Source organism: Ranitomeya variabilis, chromosome 6 (genome assembly GCF_051348905.1).
Source record: "Ranitomeya variabilis isolate aRanVar5 chromosome 6, aRanVar5.hap1, whole genome shotgun sequence".
NCBI lineage: Eukaryota > Metazoa > Chordata > Amphibia > Anura > Dendrobatidae > Ranitomeya > Ranitomeya variabilis.
In genome coordinates this window covers 558,331,426-558,348,714 of record NC_135237.1, presented here as the reverse complement: position 1 = coordinate 558,348,714, position 17,289 = coordinate 558,331,426, and the positions used below count along the sequence as shown (strand labels likewise).

The window sequence follows — 17,289 nt, the reverse complement described above, 5'->3', positions numbered from 1 at the left end:
GTGAGTGTCCTGGTTGTATCCTGGACTCCGGCACCTCCTGCTGGTTCAGGGTCTGCTCCGGCCGCGTCCTGCAGCGGTGCATGGTGAGACGTAGTGAGGTCTTCAGAGTTCTTTTCGCTCAGTAGTCCCCTCCATGCATGCAGGGTGGGATACAAGGCCAGACCTCTCGGCTCCACTATTCCATCCATTGACCAAAATCAGACTAGACTTTGTAATTCAGATTTAGCAGCTCTTAGAACTGGAGGTGTCCTTTACCTAAACCTCTACCATCTGTGGTGAGGGACGCCACAACTTCTTCTCCCCGAGACCTGTTTACTGCCTCGAAGAACATGACGGAGCAGCGCAATCTTCCCCTCCAGTTAAACGCTCTGCCGCTTTGTATTTCACTTTAACGAGCCTACGACACCTTAATCTGAGCAGAGTTGTAGTGGTGTCGCTGCTTTCATTAAAAGCCGGTACGATGGGATCAATATGGCGGCTCGGGAGCTCGCTGATTGATTAGCGCTGATTCTGAGATCTCTCTCCAAGAAACCTGTTGATATACATTACACGGGGGGAGAAGGAGAGAAATCACCGCCTGATCGGGATGTAGTCCCAGCGCTTGTTACCTTGCTTCCTAGCGGACTTTATTACTGTCAGATGAAATGATTTACATGGGGGTATAAAGCATCTGGTGGGGACGCAGGATAATTTACCGCACTCCATGATGAGTCCCCGGCTTCTTCTGGGGCAGCGGCTAATCATCTCCAGATTTCACATCCTTCTTATTAAAGGTATAGTGGTTGCTTTCCCCCCTCCCGGGACTGTAGCGTGTGCCATCGGGACCGCGGTGCATTTTGGATTCCAGAGGTGATGTATTAGTTCCTGTGGCTAGAAATGACTCGACAGGGTTCATTATTAAAAAATAAATATAGATAGAAATAGATATATATCTATCTATCTATCTATCTATGGGTATATATATATATATATATATATATATATATATATATATATATATATATATATATATATATATATATATATATATATATATATATATATAGTTATAGTGTGTGTATGTATATATATATATATATATATATATATATATATACATACAGCATATATATCTAGATATATGCTACAGTGTGTATATGTGTGTGTGTGTGTGTATATATGTATATATATATATATATATATATATATATATATATATATATATATATAAAATATATATATATATATATATATATATATATATATATATATATATATATATATATCTCTCTTTTCAGTTCCTCAAAGTTTTCAAGGTCGCTCCTTGTGATCAGCAAATGGAAAAATTTCTCCATGACATCACAAATGCTAAAGGCCCATTCAGAACTAAAGCAGTTGAGGGGAGTTCTTAGAGTTGTATCCAGTGATTAATACTTTTTTTTCCTTACATAAAAAAAAAATGCATTCTATGGCCAGAAAACTGCCGCGTAGATTGCAAGCATTTTTTAAATATATTTTAATGCGTTTTTGATGTGTTATTTTGATGCTTTGCCATTGCAATTTCAGAGGGAAAAACTGGAATAAAAACACAAAAATAATTGATAAGTTGTGATTTATGAAAAAAAAAAAAAATGCATTTCATGGTAAAAAAAAAACAACACATGAGTATTTAGATTTCTAATTCATACTGTTGCTACTGTAAAAAGCAACTTTTTTCCCATAGGTAGGTTTGCGAGCGTAGGTGGGGATTTTGAGTGACCAGGGGTGGGGCTGTGAGTTATAAGAATAATAATAATTTTTATGTATATAGCGCCAACATATTCCGCAGCACTTTACAATTAAGCGGGGACATGTACAAACAATAAATTCAATACAGGTTAAGACAATTTAAACAGTGACATTAGGAGTGAGGTCCCTGCTCGCAAGCTTACAATCTACAAGGAAATGGGGGGACACAATAGGTGAAAAGTGCTTGTTATTTCAGGTCTGGCAATTATAATAAATAGGGATTTTCATATAAAGCTGCATGATCCGGTCATCAGCCCGTGTGTTTAAGTGCAATAGTCAAGTATCAAGTGCAGTTATCATGTGCATGGAGGGTGTGGAGACAGATGAATAGTAGGGTGTAGATTCAGAGTAATATTTGGAAGGAGGGAACAGGGCAAAGTTAGTTTACTGAGTAGTTGATGTGGTAGGCTTGTTTGAAGAGATGGGTTTTCAAAGCGCGCTTGAATAGGTCGGAGCTAGGTATCAGTCTGATTGTCTGGGGAAGTGCATTCCAGAGAGCTGGCGCAGCACGAGAGAAGTCTTGTAGACGGAGGTGTGAGGTTCGGATTACGGGGGATGTAAAGGTACCGTCACACTAAGCAACGTCGCCAGCGATCTGTGACGTTGCAGCGTCCTAGGGAGCGATATCGCTGTATTTGACACGCAGCAGCGATCAGAATCCCGCTGTGAAATTGCTGGTCGCTGCTAGAAGGTCTGCACATTATTTGGTCGCTAGGTCGCCGTGTATCGCCGTGTTTGACAGCAAAAGCAACCATACCAGCGATATTTTACACTGGTAACCAGGGTAAACATCGGGTTACTAAGCGCAGGGCCGCGCTTAGTAACCCGATGTTTACCCTGGTTACCAGCGTAAAAGTTAAAAAAACAAACAGCACATACTCACCAGCGCGTCCCCCAGCCTCTGCTTCCTGACACTGACTGAGCGCCGGCCCTAAACTGAAAGTGAAAGCACAGCGGTGACGTCACCGCTGTGCTGTTAGGGCCGGAGCTCAGTCAGTGTCAGGAAGCAGAGGCTGGGGGACGCGCTGGTGAGTATGTACTGTTTGTTTTTTTAACTTTTACGCTGGTAACCAGGGTAAACATCGGGTTACTAAGCGCGGCCCTGCGCATAGCAACCCGATGCTTACCCTGGTTACCCGGGGACCTCGGCATCGTTGGTCGCTGGAGAGCGGTCTGTGTGACAGCTCTCCAGCGACCAAACAGCGACGCTGCAGCGATCGGCATCGCTGTCGCTATCGCTGCAGCGTCGCTTAATGTGACGGTACCTTTAGTCTTAGGTCGTTTGTAGAACGGAGGGCACGTGTAGGGCGATAGAGATGAGAGAGGAGATATAAGGCGGTGAAGAACTGTGGAGAGCTTTGTGGGTGAGAGAGATGAGTTTATACTGAACTCTGTAGCGAATGGGTAGCCAGTGTAATGACTGGCACAAGATGGAGGCATCGGTGAAGCGGCTGGACAGAAATATGACTCTGGCTGCCGCATTCAAGATGGATTGGAGAGGAGAATATAAGAGTTAATATGGAGCTGTGAGTGAGCAGTGGTGGGGCTATGAGCGAGCAGTGGTGGGGCTATGAGCGAGCAGTGGTGGGGCTATGAGCGAGCAGTGGTGGGGCTATGAGTGAGCAGTGGTGGGGCTATGAGTGAGCAGGGGTAGGGCTATGAGTGAGCATAGGTGGCTGTGAGTGAGCAGAGGTAGAGCTGTGAGTGAGCATAGGTGGGGCTGTGAGTGAGCAGGGGTGGAGCTATGAATGAGCTTAGGTGGGGCTGTGAGTGGAGATGGAGCTGTGAGTGAGCAGGGGTGAGGCTATGATTGGAGTGGTGGGAATGGAGCTATGAGTCAGCAGGTCTCCTGCCTTAAAATTAGTGCCTGATACGCATAGGCATATATGAGGCTGTAAGGTTAGGGCAGGAGACCTGCGGTCAGTGGATTCATATATGGACTGAGACATTTGGCCATCTGAATGCAGCCTTAAGCAGAGTTCACACTTTGCATATTTGTTGCAGATTTTTCTGTAGCATAATTATGGGCTTACCTGGTGAGCTGGATTCTCTACTCTATAAGTCGGGGTGAGCATATGGGTATGGTGGATGGCAGACAAACATGCAGAGTAGGATTCGCCTGAAACCCGGTCAGTCCAGAACTTGCAGCAAATGAAGGGTTAAAGACGGAGTTGGATGTTATCAGCAGACAGGTGGCCCTTTAGAGTAACGGAGGCAGCAGTGATGAATTCTTGCTTGTAGAGAAGATATTTTCAGTGAAGCAGCATTTGTAGTGTGAACAGCACTGGAGAAGAGTTCTTTATGCTTACAGCAGACGAAGGATTAATCAGCAGGTCTGTGCCAGGAAGTGTATACAGATAAGCAGGAGCTTGCCGAAGAGATGATTAACAAGTTAGACACACACGTCTCTCTAGATCAGCCTTAAAAGACCTTGGGTGATGACGGCACAGGAGTATACCTGGCTATCTGACAAACTGGGCGTGGAGCACAGCAAAGGGCAGCGGCCATGGGGAAGGGAGCAGAGCCCAACGCTTAATCTGAGACACCTCAGTAACCATAATCTGTAGCAAAATCCATGTGTTTTACTCTAAGAACTTGATCTCAATTTTTCTGCTTGTTTGGTGTAATTGTCACCATTTGGATGAAACCTCTACAAAGAAAAGTACGGTATTCATCCAGTATCGTAGTCGCCGGCCTCTCGCCTTACAACCGCTGCTGCTTTCCAGCCCCTTCCTGGCACTCTGCAGCCACATCGCACCCTGCGGCGTCCTTTCTTTATAAATTTTACTTCTTCTTTTTTGTAACACATTTCTAGTAATTAGATACAATCTGCAATCCTGATGTCATGACTTTTTTTTTCTATTTTTTTGTTGTTGTTCCGTTGAAATTACCCGCCATCGTTTCACCTTTCATCCAGAGAGTAATTTACTCGTTAGCGATATTTTCAGAGTCGTTAATTATTTACGGTATGGCTCTCTCGGCCGCCCTTAGAACAGGAGAAATATGTTGCTACAAATAGGCTTTTTTATTTTGGCCATAAAAGGCCTCCGCGCTCGGCGGAGCGGATCTCCGGCCGTGCCGGGGTAATATCACTCCAGAGTTTTCCTTCTCCGCGGTCAGGAATGGTGCTTCTTCTCTGGAAATAGGTCCACGTGTGACACAGAAGGCGCCTCTCCGGCCTCCTGGCCGTCTCTTGTTTTATTCCTTGTCTGAACACGAGGCACTGACGGCTGAGGGGACCTTGGAGAGCCGAGAGCGGCGGCCGCAGCCCCGGGAGCACAGCGCAGCCTTGTACTGTGCCGCCACACTCCTAGATCCACTCGCCTGAGATTAATAACGGAATCTGTGTTGCCGCCATTTACTCATCCATCCGTTACACTTCTGCCTTTCCTTCTCTGTATTAGTCTGAAAATTAAAGAGAAAATCTTATTGCAGCTTCTGTTAATCCACAAAGTCGCATTATTCAATGTTAGTGAGGCTTCAACATTCGACACCCACCATTTTTTTTTTTTTTCGGACATGCCGGATGTTAAACCCCCTAACAATCTCATATTGATGACTTATCCTAAAGAGAGGTCATCAATATAAAAGTATTGTAAAAAAATACCTGAAATAGACCTGATGGAACCAGCGTACTTACTTAGAAAATCCATGTCTGAGTGGTTTTATCATCCTGATATTAATAGGAGGATTTTGTGAGTCCATGTATATAGCGAGAGAGCTCAGGAGACCAGGCGTATTCATTCTCCACCTGCCCAGCGTGACTTACAGCTGCAGCTTGTACTAAGCAGTGAGAGATCTCAGCAGCAGCAGGGAGGTGGGACACTGAGGAGCTGTCATAGACTAAGTGGGATGAGATAAAAGTATTGAGGAGGGATCCCGAGGAGCTGTCAACCAGGCTAAATGGAGAGAGATATGGCCGCAGCACAGAGGAGGGACAGTGAGGAGCTGTTAGGTATGTGGAGAGTCAGCTGCAGCAGGGAGGAGGGACACTGAGGAATTCTCAGCTATGTAAGCAGATTTCCATCAGCAGCATGGAGGAGGGATGCTGAGGACTGCAGCAGGGGGAGGGGCACTAAAAAAATTTCAGCTATGTAGACAGAGTTCCAATGTTAGCAGGGAGGCTGAGGAGCTGTTAAAATAGATATGTGGAGATTCTGCTGCAGCAGGGAGGAGGGACACTGAGGACCTTTTAGGATAGGTATATGGAGATTGAGCTGCAGTGGAGAGGAGGGACCCTCAGCATTTCTCAGCTATTCAGGCAGAGTTCCAGCGTTAGCAGAGAAGAGGGAGGCTGATGAGCTGTTAGGATAGATATGTGAAGATTCAGCTGCAGCAGGGAGGAGGGACACTAAGGAATTCTCAGCTATGTAGGCAGAGTTCCAGCAATATCAGGGAGAAAGGATGCTGAGGAGCTGTTAGGATAGATATGTGGAGATTCAGCTGCAGCAGGGAGGAGGGACACTGAGGACCTTTTAGGATAGGTATATGGAGATTCAGCTGCAGCGGGGAGGAGGGACCCTCAGCTATTCAGGCAGAGTTCCAGCGTTAGCAGAGAAGAGGGAGGCTGATGAGCTGTTAGGATAGATATGTGAAGATTCAGCTGCAGCAGGGAGGAGGGACACTGAGGAATTCTAAGCTATGTACGCAGAGTTCCAGCATTAGCAGGGAGGACAGATGCTGAGTATTGAACTGGTTACTTAGATGAAGGCTCAACAGAAGTAGACAGTGGGCACTGATGAGCTGACAATCAGGCCAGGTAAGCTGAAATTGATCTGTAGCAGAGATTCGCCGCACTGAGAAACTGCCAGGTGTGTGGAGGTTCCCGCTTTAGCAAGGAAGATGGACATTACAAAACTATTGTGATATATCAAGGTGGGGGGAGATTCAGCAGCAGGGAGGAGGGACACTGAGGAGCTGTCAGTCTGGGTAATTGGCTGGATATATAGCAGCAACAACAGGGAAGATGGTCCTAGTCATAGAATGTTAGAGTTGGAAGAGACCTCCATGGTCGTCGTGTCAGGATTCACTGAAGAGCTGTCGTTTTGGCTTGGTGGGTGGACATTAAGTGTAAATTTATAACAAAACTCCATATCAGAATTGCTATGTAAGTACAACAGCATCATCAGGTCTGAAAGTTCTCTGATATTTTATTCCATGTAGTTTGTGTTTAGCATTGTGAACTCTGGTAACGGTTCTGCTTTAATATCCGTAATGTAATCACTTCTCGGTGCCACCTCCGGCAGCTTCTGCTTATATCACCTACTGGTCTATGCAAAAAATATAATATTCTGCTACTCATTTACCAAGGACATAACCAGGAATAGTATGGAGAATTGTGTGACCACCAGAAAGCTGCACTGATGTCGGGTTTAATTTGTGAGGGACTGTTGGTTATTTCACATAGGAAAGCAGGGCTGCCGTATCTAATCCTCTCCTGTGTGATACTGACTGCTGAGCCGTGTATCTAATCCTCTCCTGTGTGATACTGACTGCTGAGCCGTGTATCTAATCCTCTCCTGTGTGATACTGACTGCTGAGCCGTGTATCTAATCCTCTCCTGTGTGATACTGTCTGCTGAGCCGTGTATCTAATCCTCTCCTGTGTGATACTGTCTGCTGAGCCGTGTATCTAATCCTCTCCTGTGTGATACTGTCTGCTGAGCCGTGTATCTAATCCTCTCCTGTGTGATACTGTCTGCTGAGCCGTGTATCTAATCCTCTCCTGTGATACTGACTGCTGAGCTGTGTATCTAATCCTATCCTGTGTGATACTGCCTGCTGAGCTGTGCATCTAATCCTACCCTATGTGATACTGTCTGCTGAGCGTGTATCTAATTCTATCCTGTGTGATACTGTCTCCTGAGCCGTGTATCTAATCCTCTCCTGTGTGATACTGACTGCTAAGCCGTGTATCTAATCCTCTCCTGTGTGATACTGACTGCTGAGCCATGTATCTAATCCTCTCCTGTGTGATACTGACTGCTGAGCCGTGTATCTAATCCTCTCCTGTGTGATACTGACTGCTGAGCTGTGTATCTAATCCTATCCTGTGTGATACTGCCTGCTGAGCTGTGTATCTAATCCTATCCTGCGTGATACTGACTGCTGAGCTGTGTATCTAATCCTATCCTGTGTGATACTGTCTGCTGAGCGTGTATCTAATCCTAACCTGTGTGATACTGACTGCTGAGCCGTGTATCTAATCCTCTCCTGTGTGATACTGACTGCTGAGCCATGTATCTAATCCTCCCCTGTGTGATACTGACTGCTGAGCCATGTATCTAATCCTCTCCTGTGTGATACTGACTGCTGAGCCATGTATCTAATCCTATCCTGTGTGATACTGACTGCTGAGCCATGTATCTAATTATCTAATCCTATCCTGTGTGATACTGACTGCTGAGCTGTGTATCTAATCCTATCCTGTGTGATACTGACTGCTGAGCCGTGTATCTAATCCTCTCCTGTGTGATACTGTCTGCTGAGCCGTGTATCTAATCCTATCCTGTGTGATAATGTCTGCTGAGCTGTATCTAATCCTATCCTCTGTGATACTGTCTGCTGAGCTGTGTATCTAATCCTATCCTGTGTGATACTGACTGCTGAGCCGTGTATCTAATCCTATCCTGTGTGATAATGTCTGCTGAGCTGTATCTAATCCTATCCTGTGTGATACTGACTGCTGAGCCGTGTATCTAATCCTATCCTGTGTGATAATGTCTGCTGAGCCGTGTATCTAATCCTATCCTGTGTGATAATGTCTGCTGAGCTGTATCTAATCCTATCCTGTGTGATACTGTCTGCTGAGCTGTGTATCTAATCCTATCCTGTGTGATACTGTCTGCTGAGCTGTATCTAATCCTATCCTGTGTGATACTGTCTGCTGAGCCGTGTATCTAACCCTATCCTGTATGGTGCTTTCTTGGAGTATTGCAGTATAATACATTTGTGACATTGTGCTTTTTCCCTGTTTGCAGACTTCCGGTGGGTGCAGGGGGACGTGTGCGAGGTGCAGCTGATGGTCTACAACCCGATGCCCTTCGAGCTGAGAGTGGAGACCATGGTGAGTCCGTCTGTAACAGCTGATGATAGAAGGTGAAGGAGAACTTATTTAATCCGCGCCTGTGACACTTTTTTTATACATAACATAATGGTGCTTTCCACCACTGTCTAACAATTCACATATGATCTGGCGCATAGCCGCCCGTGGATCCCCATCATTGGCCGAGCTCTCCTCCGGTCTTTCCTCCGGTCTTTCCTCCGGTCTCTCCTCCGGTCTTTCCTCCGGTCTCTCCTCCGGTCTCTCCTCCGGTCTTTCCTCCTCCTTGTCCAGCCTGGTCGGAGCGGCTGCTTCTTTAACATGTCGGTTACAGCTGCGGTCAGTGATTGTCTGCAGAAGTCCGCCACCGATCAGGCGATAAGACAGCAGTGATAAGCATGGTGGGGAACCCGGCCAGTGAGCTGGAGTAGCACAGGGGTCCATAAGCGAATGTCCTACATGGTTCTGACATGCTCACATTACCACCAGACAGGGTTTTGCCAATCACGGGGTTTTGCCCTTCATCCAGTGTTGAGGTGCACAAAGATAGATGACTAGTGGTGAGTACTTCAAAATGGCGCCCTCCAAGCGTTGCCAACGTGGGCCTGGGCTGCCTGATATGGGGCAGTCGCTCATCACTGGGTATATGAGCACTCCTTGCCTCACCCGCTCTCTAGGATGGCACCGGTAGGCACTTGGTGCTAAGCTGCAGCTTGAGTCCAGGGAGGAGGACCAGTTGGGCCTTGGAGGGCCATTCAGAGAAGACACCAATCTAGGTAGATCGCCTTAAAGAATTCCATGTAGAAGACTGCTGGGAATAAAAAGTCCGTCCAAGCTTGGTTTCTAATTGGTGGAGTGTTGCCATAGCAAGATGGCTGCTCTTAGATTAGGTGCAGTTTTTGGAGGTAACGATCCTTGGGAGGAATAGAAAGGAACCTCACGGTTGCAGAGGAGAAGGAGTCCAACTAGTTGGATTTTACGCAGGATGTAATAAACAGGAGCTCCTCGGAGGCGGGTCTAGCTCCTTCATTTGCTTGGCTCCACCCTCGAGGAAATCAGATGGAGTTCCTGCTTAACCCCCTTACGCCTATGGGTGGTGCAGTGTGGAGGGGGCTGAGAGCGGAGTTCCCTCCACAATCGGCCGTTGTCTCACTGGTGTCTGTTACTGGGACAACGGGGGCCCACTGAAGGCCCAATACTCCTTTGACACTCTGGTACATGCTGACCATGATTTACACTATATACATCAATGCTGTGCTATTACATAGTATAATAAGCAGAATAATTGCAGGTTCATGGCCCTCAAGGGGAGAAACAAATATGGTGGAAAAATACAATAAAAGGAGATCAAAACGTCACATGGACCCCAAGATGGTATCAAGGAAAATGGCTTACAAATGGCTCAAAAACAAGCCCTCGCCCAGCTCCAACGACGGAACAGTAAGAATGTTACGGGTCTCGGGAAAATGGAGGCACAAATCCCTCGTAAGGCCATGTTGGCCCGAAAAATAAAAAAACAAAAGTGCAATAAGGGAGATTAACAGGAGCTGATGTAGGAGCCTGGCATTTGGCTCCCAAGACCTGACTTTATGGGGGAAAGCTACTCCTAGATATTTGCCTCGAGAAGATGACCCTCTTTCATGATGCACATACGCCCTATTTAAAGGAATACACAGCACTTTTTTGCTATGTATTGTGAGAGTGGCATAATGTAGGGGCTGAGAGCCTCATTCCAGCGATGTGTCACTTGCTTATTAGCTTGCTGTTTTTTAAATACAATCAGTGTTTTATCAGCAGGAGATAATCACTTCAGGACTAATTGTTGTGTGTCAGGCAGTCCAGCTAATCTTAGTAACCCAGCCCCCCACCCCTGATTGGCTGCTTCTTCCTGTGTTCACTGTGTATGCTGCCAATTAGGGGCGTGGGCGGGGTTATACGCAGCTCAGCAGTCACAGCACTGTCACATCCAAGGCAGAGAAAGCTGTGATTCTATCAAAAGTACAGCAAGCAGCTCAGCAAGTGACACATCGCTGGAATCGGTGTCTCTGCCCTTACACAGCAAAAACACAAACTCTTACTCTTTTTTTTTTAAATTTTTTTTATTTTTGGGCACAGGTAATAAAAAATAAAAGAAGGGACTCGGCCTGGGGACGGGGACAGGAAGTGTTGTCTGAGGGACACAGGGAACCTGCAGCTTGATTTCCAGTATTCTTACCACACTATTCCAGCTCTCCTTTAAGGCGACGTCCTCCGCTGCCTGACATGGGACTGCTGACGGGATACAATTAGGAGGATAATAGATTTCTCACTTTACAAAGAGGAAAAAAACCCCTTAGTGTGTAGAACAGCGAGCGCCGCTGGTTAATAGGGTGACAAAAAACCGCAGCGGCGACGTAAACCCAATAATAACGAATGGTCTCGGAGAAGCTTCTATATGAGGAAGGTTAATTTCAAGCTCCGAGTCCCCCATGATAAAGCCGCCTGTCAGGGTTTTATGGTTCTAGTGATCAGAGCAGAACAAGCGGCCGCCAGAGCCGTCCCTGGCCGAGGGTATATATATATATATATACATGTGTATATAGAGGGCAGGGGAGCCGTTAATGTGATCCTGAGCATGGCCGCCTTTATTGGCCTCCTCTAATCCCGCCGCGACCTCCTCTTTTCCTAGAACTCATAACAAATTTAAAGTAACGCTCCGCAAAACGGATTATGTGCAGCGAGGCCGCGGTAGAGCTGCCGGTCACCGGCCCCCGGGGGCCAAGTGCAGGGCTTCAGATCGCGGACGTCACCGGCGTTAATGGGCCTGTAATAGATGTCAGCCCCCCGCCCTCCTCGCTATCCCCTTACAACACACATATAGAAGCACTTAACTTCCAGGCGAATAGAGATTACCGCGAGGGTCACCGTGACCACCGAGCCGCTCGCCGGCTGATGGGACAATGTCACCAGAGTCCTTTCGCAGCTATTTTTGTTACTTTGTGTCATCCTTAGTATTTATTGCCCAGAGGAAGGAGAGAGGTTTTTTTTTTATTCCCCTTCCATCCTCGTTATCATTGGTTGTTTTAACTCTTTAATGTCCAGCCGAGTGATCGGTCCTGCTGCCGACGAGTGGAGAGAAAGTCAAAATTAATTAAAAAAAAAACAAAAAACAAAAATCTTTTGTCACTTTCTAATCTGGGAAGAAATAAATGGGAACATTTGGGGCCGCATACATTTTTATTGCAATTTTTAGGGGCAGTGCAAGGCGGTGCTGTATTAGGAAAATAAAACCAAAATCTCACTGTGCTCCGGCGGTCACTGAAAGACATTGCATCTGTTGTCGCCATATTTAACCCCTTTCATTATACATAATTTGTGTGTATGTAAATATATATATATATATATACCGTATGTGCGTGTATGTGTGTGTGTATGTATGTATGTATGTATATATATATATATATATATATATATATATATATATATAAATAAATATAAATAAATAATCTGTTACCGGAGGCCATTTGAACATTGGCTGGGAAAGCGCTGCACTACAGTTTGGTAATACGAGATGCTGTTCCAATTTTGATAGAGATATATATATATATATATATATATATATATATATATATATATATATATATATATATATATATATATATATATATATATATATATATATATATATATATATATATATATATATATATATATTCGGCTCCCTGGGGCTTTTCAACCTTTTCCCACATATCATGCTTCAAACATAAAGATGCCAAATGTAAATTTTTGGTGAAGAATCAACAACAAGTGGAACACAATTGTGAAGTTGAACGAAATGTATTGGTTATTTTACATTTTTGTGGAAATTCAAAAACTGAAAAGTGGGGGGTGCTTGCCGACAGCTGTAACACATGCAGAGATTGCCTAATATCCAGGCCGCGAGACATGCAGATGCGGGGACTCGAACGTAGTTTGCGAGCACGCCAAAGACACTCGGATGGCGCCTTATCTGACCAGTATTTACTTTGTTCACTTTAAAAAAAACAAGCGAAAAAACCCCTAAGAAATTAAATAAAAAAGCAATTAAACATAGATGTGAGCGCAGACTGATTTATTTCTATAGTTCTCATTAAGCAGACAATAGACACGTGAAAACTACAAACACGGAGTGAAGGCGCCGATGATTAGAGGAGACTGAATTATCAGTAATTAGTAATTTGTAACCATCGTGATGAATAAAACATGCGCGAGAAATCTGCTCTGATCAGTCATTTACATGAAGATGAGGGGTGTAGGATAAGGGACCCCTTTAGTCTTAGATTTGGTGCGGTGTAGTGGGGGAGAGGCCCAGATTAGCAGATACATACAAAGTTCTGAATGGATTTGAGCCTTATTCAGCTGCAGTGTGTTTTATTCTTCCAGGGTATATGGAGTTACTGTTACATTATATCAGAATAGACAATCCTGTGTAAACTTTGTACAATAGCAGCTCAGTCTGCTGTGTAAACTTTGTGCAATAGCGGCTCCGTCTGCTGTGTAAACTTTGTGCAATAGCGGCTCCGTCTGCTGTGTAAACTTTGTGCAGTAGCGGCTCCGTCTGCTGTGTAAACTTTGTGCAGTAGCGGCTCCGTCTGCTGTGTAAACTTTGTGCAATAGCAGCTCCGTCTGCTGTGTAAACTTTGTGCAATAGCAGCTCCGTCTGCTGTGTAAACTTTGTGCAGTAGCGGCTCCGTCTGCTGTGTAAACTTTGTGCAGTAGCGGCTCCGTCTGCTGTGTAAACTTTGTGCAATAGCAGCTCCGTCTGCTGTGTAAACTTTGTGCAGTAGCAGCTCAGTCTCCTGGCTGATAGCTCTTATCCACAGTCATGGAGGGTAGATGTTTTTAGTCTGGGAGTGGCCAATATCCATGGCCCCTTCCTAAGCTATTAATATCAGCCCGCAGCTGTCTGCATAGCCTTTTGCTGGTTATTATAGGTGTACCCTACATCATTTTTTGGGGGTTCCCCATTTTAATGGCCACTAAAGGCTAAGTATACAACTGTGAACTGATATTAATAACCTGTGAAGCTCCTTGGGTATTACCTCCTTCCCAGGTTATAAACATCTGCCCCCAGCTGTCGGCTTTCCCTCTGCTGGTTATTAAAATTATGCGGGAGCCCACAACATTTTTTTTTTTTTTCATTTTTTTTTTTAAATGAACAGTTGCTGTCTGGTTACAGCCTATGTACATTTGTGCTGTTAATGCTTCTGTGTGTGTGTGTTTACGTATCGTCTTAGTAATGAGAGTGTCGGGCTGACACCTTTTCATTAATAAGCCCAGAGGTAGGTGTTAATAGCAGCTGATGACACCAAGCCCTAATCCCATTATTCTGTTGCTACTGCATCAGCATGAAAGGTGGCGTTGAACCAATAAATTACATCGCATAACTGTGTTTTAAAATATCTTTATTTAGCTAAAAAAAAGGCTTTCATTGCTGTACAAAAAACGCACGCAGAAACGCATACAAAAACGTGAGTTTATGCCACAGCGTTTTTCCTGCCAAGAGATGGTGAAACCTTGCAGAAATTTCTGCAAGCTAATACTCAATGTGCGCACATAGCCTAAAGTGACAATTCTGGCCAGGAGCTCCGTCTTGTTAAGTGTGTCAGTGTTTGTTCTAAATCTACACTGTTCTCACAATACTTGCATAGAGATATAACAGGGATCTTAATCAATCACTGGGCTCAGGTAGGTGCGAACCATGATTAGGAGAACTGCTCTGGAAACTGCCATGCTGGAGGCCAAGGAATTGTAATTATACAGAACTGATCATGGCACATTTGTCAGGAGTTGAAAAGGAAATGAGTAGCAAACTGCTGTAAAAAAAAAAGGTTGGAGAGAGCGGACTGGTATCCTACGAATTAACTGATCAGCCTAAAATGTACCTACTGCACACACTGGGCCGGACTCTGATGATTGAGATTTTAGGAAACAAGCTGTACACTCTGTAAGACAAAAGCTCTTATTGCAGGAGAAAGATGGCAGGTAGAATAAGCAAGTCAATTGCAAACTTGCTTATTTATCTAAATAAAACAATTTAATAACTTGATAACACCCCTTTAAAGGGGTGGTGTTCCTTCTGGAAATGTTTCCCTATCTGCACAGTTTATTTAAAAAAAAAAAAAAAATCCTGTTTTTAACTTATCGTCCCTGGTCCCAAGGCTGTGTCTCTGCCATTGCCCCAGTCTGTTTTTTACCCGTTTTGGTGTCGTCATATCGACACCGCTGCAATCAGTCACTGAACTCAGTCGCTCTGTCGGTTTGGTCGCCTCGATCTGCTGAGCTTATTTTTATAATTTTTTTTGTCCTTTTTGACCCATTGGATATTTGTCATTAGATTCGTACCCTTTCTGAGCTCTTGTTACATTGTAAAAGGAGGTAAAACATCGGATCTCGATTCTGTTCGTATAAATCCCCGTGGCATCTTCTCTTCTTTGACACTTACATTCGCTGTTCACATCCTGCGCTGTGTTTTTCTATACGTCTTCTGCTGTGCAGTGACAAGCCTCTGAACGATTGCCGGATCTCACCGAATCCTCATCTCACCCCCTTATTGATTGTCAGACGCAAGTGCAGTTTTATCTTCTATTTTTTTTGTGTTTAATTAGAAGGAATAATCTGTCTTGTTCCCGACCAAGAGACATTGCATTAATAACCATCTCGCAATCTCTGCTGGGACAGGTAAAAAATACAGAGACGGCAGAGTGAACTGTACAAGACAAGAATTCAGACGAGAACAAAACACTTACTTTGTAAAAGAAATGAAGGAATTGTATCATTCTGTCCATTATTATAGTAGTTATATTCTTGTATATAGGAGCAGTATTATAGCAGTTATATTCTTGTACATTGGGGCAGTATTATAGTAGTCATATTCTTGTACATAGGAACAGTATTATAGTAGTTATATTCTTGTACATAGGGGCAGTATTATAGTAGTTATACTGCTCCTATGTAAAAGAATGTAACTACTATAATACTGCCCCCTATGTACAAGAATATAACTACTATAATACTGCCCCTATGTACAAGAATATAACTACTATAATACTGCTCCTATGTACAGGAATATAACTACTATAATACTGCCCCATGTACAAGAATATAACTACTATAATACTGCCCCCTATATACAAGAATATAACTACTATAATACTGCATGCTATTTTCAAGAATATAACTACTATAATACTGCTCCTATGTACAAGAATATAACTACTATAATACTGCCCCCTATATACAAGAATATAACTACTATAGTACTGTAATACTGCTCCTATGTACAAGAATATAACTACTATAATACTGCTCCTATGTACAAGAATATAACTACTATAATACTGCTCCTATGTACAAGAATATAACTACTATAATACTGCTCCCTATGTACAAGAATATAACTACCATAATACTGCTCCTATGTACAAGAATATAACTACTATAATACTGCTCCTATGTACAAGAATATAACTACTATAATACTGCTCCTATGTACAAGAATATAACTACTATAATACTGCTCCTATGTACAAGAATATAACTACTATAATACTGCTCCTATGTACAAGAATATAACTACTATAATACTGCCCCCTATATACAAGAATATAACTACTATAGTACTGTAATACTGCTCCTATGTACAAGAATATAACTACTATAATACTGCTCCTATGTACAAGAATATAACTACTATAATACTGCTCCTATGTACAAGAATATAACTACTATAATACTGCTCCTGTGTATAAGAATATTATAGCAGTTATATTCTTGTACATAGGAGCAGTATTATAGTAGTTATATTCTTGTACATAGGGAGCAGTATTATAGTAGTTATATTCTTGCACATAGGAGCAGTATTATAGTAGTTATATTCTTGTACATAGGAGCAGTATTATAGTAGTTATATTCTTGTATATAGAAGGCAGTATTATAGTAGTTATATTCTTGTTTATAGGGGCAGTATTATATTAGTTTTATCCTTGTACATAAGTGTTATTAGTAAAAAGAATTTTGCACAACGAGTTATCAGTTTTTCAGTGGTGGCTGCACTGTTACCCAACACAACGTGTCTTTTTATGCATTGTACAGTTGTGCTTTGTGATTGCAGGGACTGCTGACCAGCGGAGTGGAGTTTGAGTCTCTTCCAGCAGCTCTGTCTCTTCCTGCAGAATCCGGTCTTTATCCCGTCACTTTAGTTGGTGTTCCCAGAACCACCGGGCAGATATCGGTCAACGGTAAGCCCCGAGCATGTTTAGTGTGTGTTGTCTATTCAGCAAAGATTTTATTTAGATGCTGTATCTAGGATCTTTCGATGGCGAGTGTGACGACACAGCATTTTTTTCTTAATTAGGCCAGACATATTTTTCTTAGGTGGGTCAAGAGATATAGGCCATTGTTCATATGATCCTTAAGGCCGGCGTCACACTCGGCGTAAGACAATACGCCACGTATTATACG

The 17,289-nt window shown here is 43.7% G+C and overlaps 1 protein-coding gene across 2 annotated transcripts in view; it reads left to right on the top strand.

The window, feature by feature from the left end:
- The window catches only part of TRAPPC9 (trafficking protein particle complex subunit 9), a 576,113-nt gene that overhangs the window by 76,466 nt on the left and 482,358 nt on the right, over positions 1-17,289 (top strand). For both annotated transcript variants that reach the window (XM_077271277.1, XM_077271278.1), the window contains exons 12-13: positions 8,747-8,832; positions 16,940-17,066. In XM_077271277.1, coding sequence (XP_077127392.1) covers positions 8,747-8,832; positions 16,940-17,066 — 213 coding nt within the window. The remainder of the gene's footprint in view (positions 1-8,746; positions 8,833-16,939; positions 17,067-17,289) is intronic.